The sequence below is a fragment of the Lontra canadensis genome, unplaced genomic scaffold, assembly GCF_010015895.1.
Source record: "Lontra canadensis isolate GAN:19392208 unplaced genomic scaffold, GSC_riverotter_1.0 scaffold27, whole genome shotgun sequence".
NCBI lineage: Eukaryota > Metazoa > Chordata > Mammalia > Carnivora > Mustelidae > Lontra > Lontra canadensis.
The window spans coordinates 6,437,756-6,453,683 of NW_022631021.1; the positions used below are offsets into that span (position 1 = coordinate 6,437,756).

The 15,928-nt window shown below is 38.3% G+C and overlaps 1 protein-coding gene across 6 annotated transcripts in view; it reads right to left on the reverse strand.

Annotated features, from left to right (window-relative positions):
- The window catches only part of COL19A1 (collagen type XIX alpha 1 chain), a 312,492-nt gene that overhangs the window by 45,321 nt on the left and 251,243 nt on the right, over nucleotides 1-15,928 (reverse strand). For 5 of the 6 annotated variants that reach the window (XM_032864437.1, XM_032864441.1, XM_032864438.1 and 2 more), the window contains 11 exons: nucleotides 14,476-14,529; nucleotides 13,692-13,781; nucleotides 12,700-12,744; nucleotides 12,518-12,595; nucleotides 10,903-10,938; nucleotides 10,742-10,795; nucleotides 10,376-10,429; nucleotides 8,961-9,002; nucleotides 4,979-5,083; nucleotides 4,843-4,896; nucleotides 4,526-4,579 (listed from right to left, as the gene is read on the reverse strand). In XM_032864437.1, the coding sequence (XP_032720328.1) occupies nucleotides 4,526-4,579; nucleotides 4,843-4,896; nucleotides 4,979-5,083; nucleotides 8,961-9,002; nucleotides 10,376-10,429; nucleotides 10,742-10,795; nucleotides 10,903-10,938; nucleotides 12,518-12,595; nucleotides 12,700-12,744; nucleotides 13,692-13,781; nucleotides 14,476-14,529 (666 nt within the window). The remainder of the gene's footprint in view (nucleotides 1-4,525; nucleotides 4,580-4,842; nucleotides 4,897-4,978; nucleotides 5,084-8,960; nucleotides 9,003-10,375; nucleotides 10,430-10,741; nucleotides 10,796-10,902; nucleotides 10,939-12,517; nucleotides 12,596-12,699; nucleotides 12,745-13,691; nucleotides 13,782-14,475; nucleotides 14,530-15,928) is intronic. The other variant, XM_032864440.1, reaches the window with a different exon arrangement.

The following is a 15,928-nucleotide window of genomic DNA, read 5'->3' on the forward strand; positions in this document are numbered from 1 at the left end:
TGTTCTTTTACCAAGTGTGTCAACAACAGAATATTAGTTAAATAAGTTACATAAAAGAATATAAAATATTTTGCAACTATTAAAATCATGTTTCAGCAAACTACTGGCTAACATAGAAAACTGATAGTTACAAAATGTTTAGAGTAATGTTTAAATTATTAGAAATTTACCAATGAACATAAAAGATGAGAATGATAGAGGTGCAAAGTATCAAATCTGGAAACTTTGATGTCAGATGTGTTTCAGAATTCTGAATTTTCTGATTTTTTATAAAAATAACACTGCTCACACTAGATATTACAGAACACTCCCAGTGGTGCTCGGGGCAGGAACCTCTAATAAACACACAAATATTTCTGTAGCAAAACATGATATTCTTATCATGTGGGATAAATAGATTGGCTCCATATGATTTCAGGTCAGATTCTGCTGCCAAAAAAATTTCCTGCAAATTTGGAAAAAATATCCAGGGTTTTCAGAGGCTTCTGAGCTTTGGCATTATAGATGAGGGGTGTGAATCATAATATTACCATTACCAATAGTCCTCCCTTAGCAGTACAAATAGGGATAACTTTTACCTTTTTAGTACTTTTGTACATTTCCCAAATTTTCTGTAATAAACTCAGATGACTTCTATAATTAGAAATATTATGCTTTTAAACACTCTTGCTATTTCAGATAACCATATGATGTGTCAAGGTCTAGCCTGAATGATTCCACTCTTTCAGGTTCTAATTTTCTTTACTGAGTAATGTTTTATACTACCAAAGCATTCATTGTTATAACAAAGTTCCTCTGCCTTTTACTGTAATGAAATATGCATTTTTAGACACATTATAAATATTAGGTGGAGTGACCATGGTAAAAATACTGCATGTTTATTTATGAGAATTATACAGGACCAAGGTTCTCTCGAATCAAGGTTCTTTGCATCGGTGTGATCATGGACCAAGCTCTGCCGGACCTGTCCATCCATGCCAAATGAGATGGTATGTTACTTCAGGTTTTCTCATGTGATATGATGTGAAGAAACACTGAAGAGAATCTCCTCGAACACGCTGAAATGCCTCATGAAATAAGAGCTTTGGGCAAGATCTTATGTATGCTTGTGTTAAAGAATGTGGACATGTTCTTTCTTCAGGATGATATAATCCTCACTGACAATGCTGTGTGTGTGCACATGTGCGTGTATGCACACATGTGTGGCTGGCAAACACTGGCATGTTGCATTTTCTCCTTTTACTCCCTTACCCTTAACTTATTTATGGGTTTAAAGATTGAAAGGAAACAAATTTCCTTTGCAAATGGCACCTCTAAATGTCTGGAGATTATAAATGCCATACCACAAATTGCTTTATCTCAAAATACCCACATTTCCATAAAATTCTCTCTATATGTACATGTATAAGATATGGGTGTACATATGTATTCTTTTTTTTATTTTTTGCTACTTTTAGTTTCATTCCTGTATCAGTCTAGAGATGCTGAGTGAGTCTTTAGGTAGTTTAATTTATAAGCTTGGGATTCATTAACCTTTGATGACCACATTAAACTTTAAAATAAACCTTAGTCCATAAATAAAAAAAAATCATTCTCAGCAGTCTTTCTCTGAACAAGCTGAAATTTTGTAGTAAGGGTAAAACTTACTATGGATGCATAAAGGGCAATAAGATAATTTTAGAAGACAAGATGGTCATTAAAGAAGACAAATACATATTAAAGAGTAGGACAGTCAATTTAGCATATAGTGCCAAACTAAAATACAAAATAGAATTTATTGCATAGATATTCAAGGATCATTAGAGCTAAGTTCTTTCTCTGAACAGATATTTTGGTTTTGCAAGTCCTAGCTCAGTTGCTACCAAAGAATATTTATTTTTCCATTGCTATAATTTATGGTTAACGATATTTTTCATGGCCTATTTATCAATTATTACACTGAAATATTGTAGGAACATATTCCTTCCAAGCAAGAATTCACTCTGTGAGAGGTAAGTGTGCTCTATTAGTGTCTTATAAGTTGCTACTTTGATTTGTGAAACACCTGCAAAAAATGTAGAGGATAATGTCACTTCTCAGAGCAATGAGCAAATAGGCAGCTCCTCTAAGTTCCCAAACAGATTAAAATGAAGACATAATAATTAGAAGTCCTCAAAGAGATGGAGTGTCCCTCTGTATCTTTTCTACTAAGATTAGAACAGATATCTGACATTTTGTACAACTAGATATTATATACATATTAAAAATAGTATAGTTTACTGGCCAGTTAGAAACGTACATGTTCTTGGTCAAAGTTTCATTCACCTAAACAAGTCAATAAATTATAATTTCAGTTAGTATCTGAGTCCAAGTAGATACTACTCATTGAGTCTACCCAAGTAGATGATATTCATCACTCTCTATCTGTCTGAGTTACTATGCTTTCTTAGCCTTATTCATATAATTCATGTGATGTGAAGAAATAACTGAAAAGAATCTCTTTCTGAAATTAGCTACATATAATAATTAATATAATAATAATTTCCCATATAATAAGAGTCTCATGCAAAATTTTGTGTGTGCTCTGTTAAATAATCCAAAAAGTATACAGTAGTTTGCCTTTCCATGGTTTCAGTTACCCACAGTTGATTGCTGTTTAGAAACACATGAACCTCCCTCTGACTTATCTCCAGAAGGTCAATGGCAGCCTAACACCATGTCAAAAATGCCTACATCATTCCCCTTAACATCATACAGGCATTTTATCATTTCACATCATCACAAGAAGAAGGATGACTATAGTACAAAAAGATAGAGAAGGAGGGAAACGACCACATTCACACAACTTTTATTATTGTATGTTGTTATAATTATTCTGATTTACTATTCGTTATTATTGTTAATCTCTTACTGTGCCTAATTTGTAAGTTAAGCTTAATCATACGTATATATGTATCAGAAAAAAAAACCACAGCATGTATAGGTTTTGGTACTCTCTGCGGTTTTGGGCATCCATGGGGGTCTTAAAACATATTCCCCACAGGTAACAGGGGTCTACTATACTCAAGAAAGAGCATACTAAAATAGTGGCATAATAATAATGATGCATTTCAGTTAACCAAGCGAGCAAAGTATCTTGTAGAATCAATCAAAATTAACTTCTAATAAATTCAACTTGGAGTCACTTGTAAAAAACCTGAATTCCTGTTATTTCCTGATCTTTTTGTTATTACCTTCTCAATTGCCTCTAACACCTACTCCTTGAATCTAGGCAGTTAAAAGCTGTTAGACTATTAAAATCAGATATAGGGCTTTACATTAGTGAAACTTCCTGTGGAGCATAAAGAAGCAAAAGCTCAATATTTCTTATTTTGAAAATAAAATGCCCTTACTGCTTTATTTATGAATGAAAATAAATGTTGTATTTCTTTTAATTTGGAAAAAAGCAAGCTAATTCTCAGTTTTCTTGAATAGGATCAATATTAAAAACACTAACACATGGCGACAATTTGTAACATGAAATGTAACTGACTCAAAAAATAGACCTACTTCACACCGTTATGATTTTCAGTACTACCATCAAGGTTAATATATGCCAGATGGCTTACTTACTTTCATTAAGAATTATTAGCATCAAAACTGTTTAAACTAACAACAATTCATCATCCTAATTGGTTTTTCTAAGTGTTAAGGTAAATTATGCAGGAAAAGAATGATATCCTGAGCATCACTACGGCTTAGAGACAGAAAATTATAACATCGTCTCCAAAGTACATTTGTCTTTGAACCTTAGTCTAGGGATGAGTAGCTGATCTAAACTAGTTGAATCGGATCCTTTTGATAGTTTTGTTTTTCTCCCAAGAGTATGAAAGTTGAGCAGAGACACAGACAAACCAAGGTCACTGAAGTTGAATCATGTTACAGCAGTATCCCAGGCAAGTTCTGCTGAGTTTTGGAGCTGTCCCTTGTCCCTAGGCAGGTTGTCCAACTGTCCTTCAGTTCCACTAACTACCTAGGGATTCCTTTCAGTACATCCTGGCTTTTATCTTGAGAGAGTTGGAATTGCTGTCTGCTACATAAAAACAAAAACATAGTAACTGAGGGTCAACTCTGTGCTTTATTTTCCTTCTCTCAAAAATTGAACCACTGATAATAAACATCAATTATCATTATTTAAATTGTGTTGAAATTTGAATTTGAAAGAACCTACCTAAATCTTTGTTTTTATTTGATTTGGCATTAAACATGAGCTATGGGGCACCGGGGTGGCTCAGTGGGTTAAAGCCTCTGCCTTCGGCTCAGGTCATGATCCCAGGGTCCTGGGATCAAGCCCTGCATCGGGGCTCTCTGCTCAGTGGGGAGCCTGCTTCTTCCTCTCTCTGCCTGACTCTCTGCCTACTTGTGATCTCTCTCTGTCAAATAAATAAATAAAATCTTAAAATAACAACAACAACAAAAACTTGAGCTACAAACAAGTTGATGTTTTTCCTCTGCATCCTGCAAGGAGAGTCAACAGCAGCACTACACTACCAGAGAAGAGTCTTACCTCATCACCTTTCTCTCCAGGTATCCCCGGGTAGCCCCGCTCTCCTTTGCTTCCCTAAAACGACAAGAAATTCAGCTAGTATACTGAATCCGTTTTGTCATCTTTTAGAACAACAAAAACACCTCTTCTTCGTACACTTGGGACATGTAATTTGGACAGAATCAGGGCACAAAAACAATGACATTTGCAAATGACTTTTTACACCCCTTTTCCAAAATATTTCTTATAAAAAAGTAGTGTGTTTTAAAATTGGTTTTGTTTTTTTTTTCCACACTGAATTGGAAGGAGCACAGGGAGTGGAGGAGAAAATGCCTTACCTTTGGTCCCTCCCTGCCTGGGATTCCTGGAGGACCCCGTGGGCCTGTATCACCCTAGAGGATGGAGCAGTACAGAAATGAGAGAAGGCACTAGGTGCAAACTACATGGCCATCAACATCCAGCCCACCTCCTCACCTTCTGGGCTGTGGAATCGTACTTTCCAGGCTCACCAGCGCCAGTTTCTTCTCCTTTGTTGCTTTTCAGCCCGGGAACACTGGCTTGGCAGTTGCCACAGAAGTTCTAATGAGCAGAGATAAGGTTACTGAGAGATTCATCACAGCAGTCTATAAAAGTGAGGTCTGATCAGATCTGAATCTTTGTCAGAGACCGATCCTGCAATGGATACATCACTACTTTCAGAAACTTAACTTATCCAATTTGCAAAGACTACTTTTTGTGAGGTAAAAATTACATATGAAGCTAGACAATTTTATCTGTTTATGATATTGGTGACCTTCTATTTTTTTTTTTTTAAAGCATGTCCGGGTGCCTAGGTGGCTCAGTCTGTTGACCATGCGGCTCCTGATTTTGGCTCAGTCACGATCTCAGGGTCCTGGGATTGAGCCCCACTAGGGTTCCTTGCTCAGTGGGGAGTCTGCTTGTTTCTGTCTCCCTCCCCCACCCCCTGCTCATGTGTGTACTCCCTTTCTCTCTCTCTCTCTAAAATAAATAAATAAATAAATACGATTTTAAATACAAAGCATATCCATGATGCTATGTAAGTGGGAAATTCCAAATATATAAAGAAAAGACACATAAGTCAGGAAGACAGACTACTTCAATTGTTTAGCAGCCTGTTTTAAAAGGGAGGCAGTACTCAAGTTCAGGATAACCAACAAGATTACAGACCTCATAGAACCAATAGTATAAATCATTAAAGAGGGAAGAAAGAAAGAAAGGAAGGAAGACAGAAAGGAAGAAAGAGGAAGGAGGGAAGGGGAGAAGGGAGCAAGGAAGGAAGGAAGGGAGGAAAAAAGGGAAAGAAAGAGAAAGAAAGAACTGTGAAGAAAGGATTTCTCCTTTTGAGAACAAAATTAGTTGCAGGACCCTGCGCACAGTTTACCAACATTGTCAGTGGAAGCACTCATGTGAGAAATAATTATTTGAGTGACTTGGACTTGACTCTATGTCAAATCCAAGCGCAGATAGGAAATCTAAGTGGAATTACCTTGCCATTGCCTTCTCTGTAACCTTTAGCTGATCTGGAAAGGCTTGAATTTAAGTGTCTGAGCTCACAAGATAAACTTCTTATCACATTGCTAGAGAAAAAGTGCTTGTGAAAAGCCCTAAAAAGGCTTATTTTTAAATTGTTAGAACAAGAATATGATCAGGAAAGCCACAGAATAGGGATCACTGGTTGGAGGAGATAGTTTAATTTTAACAGTTGACAGAGGGTAGGACAGTATCAGCCTCTCTTCTTCCATTCTTTTCACCAAAGGGAAGGATCTTGAAATGTAAAAAGGGAACAGAAACTTGCCATTAATGAGAAGCTGGCAAGAAAGCTCATGGCTAACGAAGCTCAGTATTTTTGCTCAGTGAATACCAGAATAAGTCTGATTTCCAAAAATACCCTCCTTGGAAGACTAATTCTGTATACTATTGAAAAGGTTCTGAGGCAATTTCTCTAAAAAACGCTGGATTACTAAAGAGCTCTCTCTTCGTGGTGGTCCATTCTTAGAGCTGGTGTATATAAAAGGGACCTAGCGTGTGCAACATCTCTCAGAACAAATTTTGCCATCAGGATCTTTTCACAGAGCTAATGTGTTGGTAGAGGAAGTAAAAGAAATATGTTTATAATTGTAGATCCATTACTTATAATATCTGAAAAACTATGAAGAGAGAGAGATGCCAAGAAGTTATGAGAACCAAGAAGTTTTCTATATTCCAAAAATCATGGAGAAGATGAATTATTTCTGCAGCAAATAAATGTGGCATATCAATACAGAGCAAAACCCTGGTATATCAACACTCAGCAATATTTTAGAGTGGATTATTCAATTGATTGTTTTAATAAAATACAAAAGAACAGTGAGCATTATGAGTCACTAAAATTTTCTCAGAGTCATTTCAAACAGACCCCATTTTCTTTGGGTTAGGGTTGCCAGAATGGTAAATCAAGGGAAATGATTTCATTGAAGGTCTTGAAAAAAGTCTTTAGATTTTCTTACAGAGAGAATAAAAATGCACCAATTATTAGCCAATGTACAGTCTCATTCAAAGAGGGACCGATACACAGATTAACCCACATGAGGTCTCTGAAGGGGTATCATTTGGACCTGGAATTATGTCAGTTCTTTACTACATTCCAACCAAAGATATTTTTGAAAACAGAAAGCAGATGACCAAGCGTGCTAAAGACTCTAGACAGAGATGGAGACTTAATGCATTGGGTAATAGGATCAGAATTTAAAATTACGTTAGGTTGACCTAACAGATCCAATCTCCAATCTAAGTCCCTGTATTTGGACTTTGCTTTGGGGAACTCCGAACTTTCCTCTTCTATGGAATGCAGTTTGATGGGACTTTCAGTTGAGGTGTCTTAACCTCAGCCTTCCTGGGACCCAGATCCTCATTAAAGGGATGCTGCCCTGGTGGAACTATTAATTATGGCCACTTTTGAGGCCTTTGGAGTCCTGGTTCTTATCAGAGCCCAATTTGGTCTTTTTGTCTATTCTGTAAACCATCCCTATATCCTCTGGGAATATTCATTTCTGCTGAAGTGTGCAAGTTTTGATCCTAACTATTCTGGAATAGTGAGCTTTAACTCTTAGAGTCCTGCCATTTCCAGCACTGCTGCTCTTGGGAAGAACCTCAGACAACGCATGAGGACCTGGGTTCCTGTGTTCCTGTTGCGCTCACTAGCTGTGTGACTCTGAGGAAGTTACTTAGCTGCTCAGAACTTCAGTTTCTACTATATAAAATGGGGATACTATCACAGTCTAGATTTACAGGACTTCTGTGAAGATTAAGTGAGATGGTGTAAGTAAAGCAGGGTGTTGTCTTCCACGGAACTGTAACTCAACGCATATAAGATCTTCCTAAAATTCCCACAAATATTCTCTTTTGACTTATAAGAAAATGTTGACTTTTGAAGGTCTTAGAAACCTCCTGTAATTTATTTTTATATTGATATTCATACTTATATTTATATATATGTTCTCAAATTTTTAATCCTCTAGCAAGTACTTATACCAGAATTCTTGAATCTTTGGATTTAAGTCAGCAAATATTCCTGCCTACTATTATGTAAGTCATTGTACAAACCACTGGGCTAAATGCTAGGAACATAAAACAGATCACTTTTATACACAAAAAGTGCACGTGTGTGTAAGTGTGTGTGTATGCACTCCTATACACTGTCCATTCACATACAGACAGGACACATAAGGTTTGAGTATAATGTGAAGGGACAGCTTTTCACCTGGGTCCACTCAGTCTTGGCATGCCATGAAAAAATATTACAAATACATAACTTTACAGTATCACGTTATCATTCTCCCACAACTGCATTACAAATAAAACACAGGGCAGTATTAGAGACAAAAATGGTAGCCAGGTTTATTCCTTATGAGATGAATAATAGATATAGTTTTTATTTAATAGAGTAACAGGTGTTAGGGCAGTTGTTGGCTTTGGAACTTTATAACTCACTTTGTAAAACTCCATGACATCAAAGTTTGGCCCTGCAAGCTATCACCCTATTGAGCTGTATTGGTTTTCATCCTGGGACTGGTGAGGGTAGGTCCAAGTGAGAAGGATTAGGTTTCACAGTAGCGAGCCAGGACGTAAACACCCATGAGGTGAAAGCTGTCCCTCAAGGGGACACTCAAGGGTGTTGATGACACTGCTCCTTCGTGTAGCTCATCTCAGAACTACTACCTTCACCCACCACCCCTTACACCCAAACTGACTAGGAGGTAGAGAAGAAGAGTTGGAGGGATTAGTACAAGTGACTCAAGAGATATAAAAATGTGTTCCTTTTTATATCTTAAAGATGTTCTGCCTTTTAAAAAATTGAATTGCTCAGGCCAAGCAATTAACTCAATTTCTGGTAAAGACTTCCTTTCTGATTTTTCCTAAACATTAACAGGCAGTTTCTTATATAGCAACAGATTACCTTGAGCAAGACACCGATGTCTCCCAAGAGAGGAAGTGCAATCTGTGTTTAAGGAGAAAAACCCAAATACATGTATTTATACACATAAATGCACATAATAGAATACAAACATACAATCTAATGTAGCTGTTTTTCCTCAAAGTGTCATGCTAGTTGAGATTTGTCATGAGGCTTCTAAGAGCCTCACTGTCAAAATGGCTGGCTTTATGTTCCAGATCACAAAATAGGCATATGACACTGACAGGACTCCTAATTTTATTTGAGAAGTATTCACTATTCCTCTACAATGAACATGTAAAGATACCCATATTGTGGTTTGTAGTCTGTATCTCTATTTTATGCTTTCATGACATGGTAGCCTTTCTAACAACCCTCAAATATTCTTGGCTTTAAATAATACATGGAAGTGAATCATTTAATAAAAGGATGTCACCACCCTGCCAAGCAAATTATCAGGCCAAAGAAAAGTCTAGAATGAGTCTGCCTTAATATTCTTTCTCACTGAAGTTCAAAAGGGCCAACAGGTGACTTCCGTGATTCGCAAGAGAGGCGCTGAGGGAACTCAGGCGGTGTTTGAGACTCATGTCTTAAAATGTCCTTTCGGAGAGATGCCGGAAACCCAAGTAACACTTTATAAGAATCCTAGATGATGCACACATATGATTCACTTGGCAGTGAAGTTAAACTCAGGCCAAAATATGCCTCTGCACGTAGCATATAAAGGCACATAAGGCCCAACCAGTGTGGGAGGGAGAAGGATTTGTGAGACTTAAGAACTGAGAGGCCAGATTTGGATTTTATCATACAAAACTCTTAATACAATGTCATGTACCATATGGCCTCTCAAATTATAACTGCCGATTCTGAGGCTATTTAAAGGGATTTCGTTGTCACTCAAAGCCAGGTTCATCCTGAAATAAAACTCTGGAACACACATTTAGTGCCTAAACCCATTTTTTAAGAGCCCACTCAAGCCGGTTTTTATAATTTAATCATCTCAGAGTTTTAAAGCTGCAGAATCAATGGATACGTATCATATTGTAGGTAACTTACCTGCAAACTTTCATTTAGAAAAGTGAAATTCATTTAGTCAGTAGCATTAGAAAGAACAGAAATTGTGCCTATATATTTTAACTCAGTATTCCATGGGATTGAGACATTATGTGCCATGGCTCAGCCTGGGGCAAAATTGTACAGCTGAATTATACCCTTAGGAAATAAGTATTCATCACACACACAAAAAAATGCTGATGCAGCTTGAAATTTTTCCCCTCTACAAAATAATGGGGATAAACAAAATCACCAAGCAGTCACTGAGCATTCTAATTAGTTTGGACAGTAAAAGTTGCTTGGTAGGCTGTTTGGCTTCTGGGTGCATTAAAGATACATAAATCAGGCATAGTCTGTTGACTTACCGGGTCACCTGGGGGGCCTGGCAGACCTGGCTTTCCATCCCTTCCTGGAGCTCCCTGAAAACAGAATCATCATGTTCAAATCTTTTCACAGTGGCACAGGTGTGGATTAAAATGGGGTGGTGGGAGGGGGCCTGGGTGGCTCAGTGGGTTAAAGCCTCTGCCTTCGGCTCGGGTCATGATCCCAGGGTCCTGGGATAGAGTCCCACATTGGGCTCTCTGTTAAGCAAGGAGCCTGCTTCCTCCTCTCTCTCTCTCTCTGCCTGACTCTCTGCCTACTTGTGATCTCTGTCTGTTAAATAAATAAATAAATAAAATCTTAAAAAAAAAATGGGGTGGTGGGGAAGAGGAGGTAAAGACGGTCCTTACATCATTCCCTGGGGTCCCTGGAGTTCCTGGCAATCCAGGGAGACCTCGAGGACCCTGGAAGAGGGGGAAAACAGTTACTTCCAGGGACAGTTTCTTCAGTAATTTTCCCCAAGTAAGCAAGTTGGATTTGTGGTGCCAAATAACTTGGTTAAGCAGCTTACCTGGATACCTGGCTCTCCAGCTGGTCCTTGGGAGCCCTGAGTAGAATGAGACCCAATAGTCAGAATTCTTCTAAGAATGTCATAAATTATCCAAGTGGGATAAAGAGCTATGTATTGTAATTTACTTATGGAACAATAGGGCTTGGCAACCTTGCACCCCCTGAAAACTCTCTGTGAAGTCAGCCAAGACTTTTGGGTGGCAGGTAAACATTTAAGCAGATGCCTGTTGCTGGAAACATCAGAAAGATTTTGCTCAGATGCCCAGGCTATCTCTCTCGGTACCATCATCTGTCCCTGTATCTTCACGACCATACCGTGCACCCAAATTCTATGTGTTCATAAAGTGGCTGCTGATAGGGTGACTGGCTCAGGACTTGCTTTCCTTTTGGCTTTCTACCTCGAGTCACTTCCCCGTTTGAAGAAATTGCCAGAACCAGTGTTCTGATTCTGCCTACAGGAGTAGGCAGTAAGGTATCAATTATCGTTCTTTTCTACTTTAGCAAATTGGAGTTTGGGGCAAGCAACATGAGGCTGGGAAATGATCAGTGAATCTAACGCTGAGGGCTTCCTCCCTGCCACGTAAGCACAGACCATGGAAGGAGGAGCTGACAACCTCGGGAAGTACACGGCTGGGTTCTCAGCAGCTGACTTCAGCAACTGCTCATCCACATTTCCTGTCTTATTTTTTAAAATAAAGATTCATATCACTGTTACTGTCAAAGCTACTTTTTGCACCTTTTTTTATTTATAATGTGCCCTTAGTTATTAATAAAGTTTAAAATTTTTTGCTTCAACCTTCACTCCTTTAATCATTCCCTGATCTGTTCTGTTACTGTGTTCAATCTCCCATCTCCAGTGGTCTTTTACATTCTTGCCCCAGAGAATCAATCACACACAATGTAACCATTCACTATGCCTTCTTTGAGCTCTCAGGATAACTTAATTACAAGGCTGATTTCCCAAAGTAATGCAGTTAGAATTAGTGTTTTTTCCACCTCTCTTGTTACAGAATCTTTATGTTTTTATCATAGTAAATAAAAAGTTCTCCTATTACTATTTAGTCAACAAGTGTGCATACAGAGCCCATTGTTACCAGGCACTGTCCTCGTAGCTAAAACACATTACAAAACTGCCCATGCTCTGTCTTCCCTCTTATAAATGACTTCTAGTCTCTCTTCCTGAAGATATTACTTAAAGATTTTTGACATCATCTCGTTTAGACATGCTCCATTCACTTATAATATCAACTTTCAATTTTATTCTCACTAAAAACAAATAGTAATATATAAAACCTAATCTTAGGCACTTGGATCATCTTACAAACACTCATTTGTACTTTTTAATATATAGAACAGAGAAATAAAGGGTTAAATAACTGCTTCTAACTCCAAAGCCGTTGTGAGACCGACATCTGTCAGTCAGAAAACAGTCAGCACTGCCCCTGTGCTCAGCGATGTAACCTCAATGCTTATCACTTGTCTTCCTCTGACTCATGCTTATTTTAGTTTCCTTCTCTGACCATTTCATTCCTTTCTCCTGATTCAGGTTTGTCACTGGATTTTATTTGATTATCGGAATTGACATGATTTCAAAAACTTGATGGAATTTCACTTACTGTTCGGCCAGGAACCCCCACCCCCGGGGGGCCTCTGTCACCTGGGGAACCGTGGACGCCTGGCAGTCCTCGCTCGCCCTATACAACCAGAGGCTTCTGTTAGTGTGAGGCTCTGGGGACATGAAATTCCAGGCTGGATTTTCTTATTAAGTCTTTGGAAATTATCTATGATATTTTCATACCTTTGGCCCACGAGGACCAGGGGTTCCAGGATTTCCATCTAATCCCTAAAAGAAAAAAAAAAAAAAAGGAGGTAAATACATTTCTTTTTTCTAAAAAGTTTAAAAGCATCTTAGAAGTTATAACTCAAAAATGTTTCATTTTGCTTCATCCTTCTTGAATAAATGCTTTTCTGTAAAAGAATAAGAAACAGAGAATACATACTTTGCTAGGTTTTAGATTTTGTATAGTTACTTTAAAATATAAGATACTTTCATTTTTAGGGGAGGTGGGGGATGGGCGAAATAGGTGAAGAGGATAAGAGTATGCTTATCCTGATGAGCACTGAGTGATATATGGAATGGTTGAACCACTATATTGTATACTTGAAACTAATATAACACTGCAGGTACTGGAATTAAAATAAAATCTTAATAATAAAAAAGATATTTTAATCTTTAAAATGAGGCATCTGAGAATGAGAACTATTTATTTTCAACAATTCATATGAAAAGTCAAGGAGGATGAGAAAAAAGATTATGTGAAATGGCATATTGGTTACTTAGATTTCCCAGCTCTCCAGTTCTTCTATGGCCTGGAAATTGCTTGGGCCACAAGGACATTTTCTGCAAATGACCATGAATGGCTTTCCCTGCAGAGCCTCTGGAAAGAAAATTTCAGGCTGTTCTGTTTTAGAATAGTGTCCTAGGAAGCCTTATGATTTAAACTAGTGTATCTTACTAGCTCCTTGGATCCCTAAAGGACTCATGCAGAAGATTCAGGGGGGTCTATGAATCTTTCAAAACTTCATGTAAAATGGGTATGTGCATTTTATTTTCAGAAGAAAGCCCTTCAGCTGCACCAAATTTTCAGAGGTTAGAGCTCTGACCTAAAGAACAAGACGAATATTTCTTTTTCTGCAGTCCTCAACTTATTCCTTTACTTGTGATCTGAAACTGGGAACACCCAAGTGGTAATTAATGAACTTGCAAGGAAGAAAAGGGCTGGTACTTACCGGTTCCCCCGGTAGGCTTTTCCCTGGAGGACCAGCCTCACCTTTTGGACCTGGAAGCCCAGGAGGGCCTATAATTCCACCTGGATCTCCCTGAGGAAAACAAGGTAAGATTCTTTATTGCTCAGGTTTGGGCAGGAGGTGTGGGGGCAGTAGTTTCCATTTCCAGTGCTTTGACTTGTCATCATGGCCAAACTTCATTTTCTCATTCATTCACTTGTTCAGTAATATGTACTGAGGGCCTCATTCATGCCAGGCACTGTTCTAGTCATCTTAAATGCATTTCTATTTTATGGCAAGTTATGTGACAATAAGCTTAGCAGTATCATGCCATATGCATGTATATAAACATATGCATAAAAAGGGCCTCTATTCAGAACTTTAGATGTCTTTATGTTTTCTTTAAGTTATTTCCAAGTAAAGGTTCAACATTAACCTACTATTTCCATGTATAAGACAATAAGAAATGGGTCCTGAAAGACCGGGACCCCCTAGATCTACTCTAGAGTTGGCTGATGAGCTTGAAACAGACTTTCTGAGTCCTGAGGTCTTCATCTCTAAGTCTGTTCATTTCGTCACATTGTGTTTCTGTGTCAAAATGAGAGCTGTCATAAAGCACAACTCCAGGGGGCATCATTCATGCCTTCATTTCTATGTCTGTCTAGCCCCTGCACAGTCCTGGCAGCCTTGTCTTTATCCCTTCACTCTTCCAAAGCCCTTATGACCCTCTGTCTCTTCCTCCTACCAAGCTGCTTAATTTACAAAATTGGTAAAATGGAAGTTATACCTTTTCTCCTTTAATGCCTTGCTTTCCTGGGATACCATGTTCTCCTGGCAATCCCTAGAAATTTCAGAATTAATGGGAAAGAACAATTAGCATATCTCTTATTGTAAGAACAATTCTATCGGTGAGTCTTTGTCTGGAGAACAGAACGGTAAGACACAAACTATGAGGGGATGGGCTGATTTGGGCGTGTTAAAGAGGAAAACGCATTAGTGAAAATATGTGGCTTGTTTCAAGTGAAGTGACCTGGATGTAATGGAGAAGAAACCAAATAAGGGAGAATTGAACCAAATGCCCCATCCTTTATTTCTGCCAAGGAAAGGTGGAAGGATGGTGGTTGGTAGCATCACATCATGATTTAGAAGGACGATGGGAAAAATAATAAAACACATTTTTACTATGCATGGCAACAGTGGCTCTTTCCCTTTTGATGTTCTTCTCTTCCTCAGCTCCAGCCACTATCACCTAATCGCACTTCTTGGACAACTTATGTCTCCACCTGTGTCATCAGTGCTTTCTCCCTTTTCATAACATTTCTCCATGAGGTACACCTCTGCTGGCTCATTAAATGGCTTGGGGGAGCAACAAAAAGCTTTGCTTACAAACTGAGTGTTCAAAGGGCCAAGGAGAACAAATGCACTGAAAAGGAGACCTCTGGAGACTCAGTCAGGAAGCATGGAGGTCATGGGGCTATTCCCAAGATGATGAGAAAAGGGGAGATTCTAAGAGTTGCATAGAAAGTGCTGGAATTGTGACCAGATAGAGATCGGTTTCCAAGAAGTTATGGCCAATCATTTCTCTTAATTTGCTCAAGTGAGGATGATGGTGAGTCTTAACTCCCAAATTGTCAGAAGGCCAGGCTAGGGAGGTTGTCAAAGGAACAAAAGGCTTAGCTGGGGGAATGGATAGAAAAATATATTTGAAGGACATGAGAGAGAGAGAAAGAGAGAGCCAGACAGAGACAGAATAATGAGACCACTAGAATTAGCTTATAATGCAACCTGAGGACTCTTCTCCAATGGCATTAGAGAAATCTTTTTAGCCAAAAGACTTGCTCTTTTTAGAGGCTCTTGCAAGAAATCAACAACAGAAGCTTAAGAAGTGTTTGTTTGGATGGCCATGCATAATGAAAATGCTTGTGTTCTGTCTTAGTTTTCCCTCTTTCTTTTGATGTTTCCAGTCTCTGTTACCGGTGGTGCAACACGGACAAGCCTGTGCAAAATGATAACTTAGTTAATTTGACTTCCAAAGACTGATTTATTAGGCTAATGATATTCAAAAGGACCTCATATGAATATAGGAAGGTACTAGCCTTTCTAATAGCCTCTGACATCATGTGTGATTGGTTTTGATAGTAGAGATGACCCATGTCTTTGGAAAAGGTAATATAACTCAGTCACATGAAAAGATGTGGACATTCTTTAAGACATAAATTTAATTTCCACATATCAAAGAC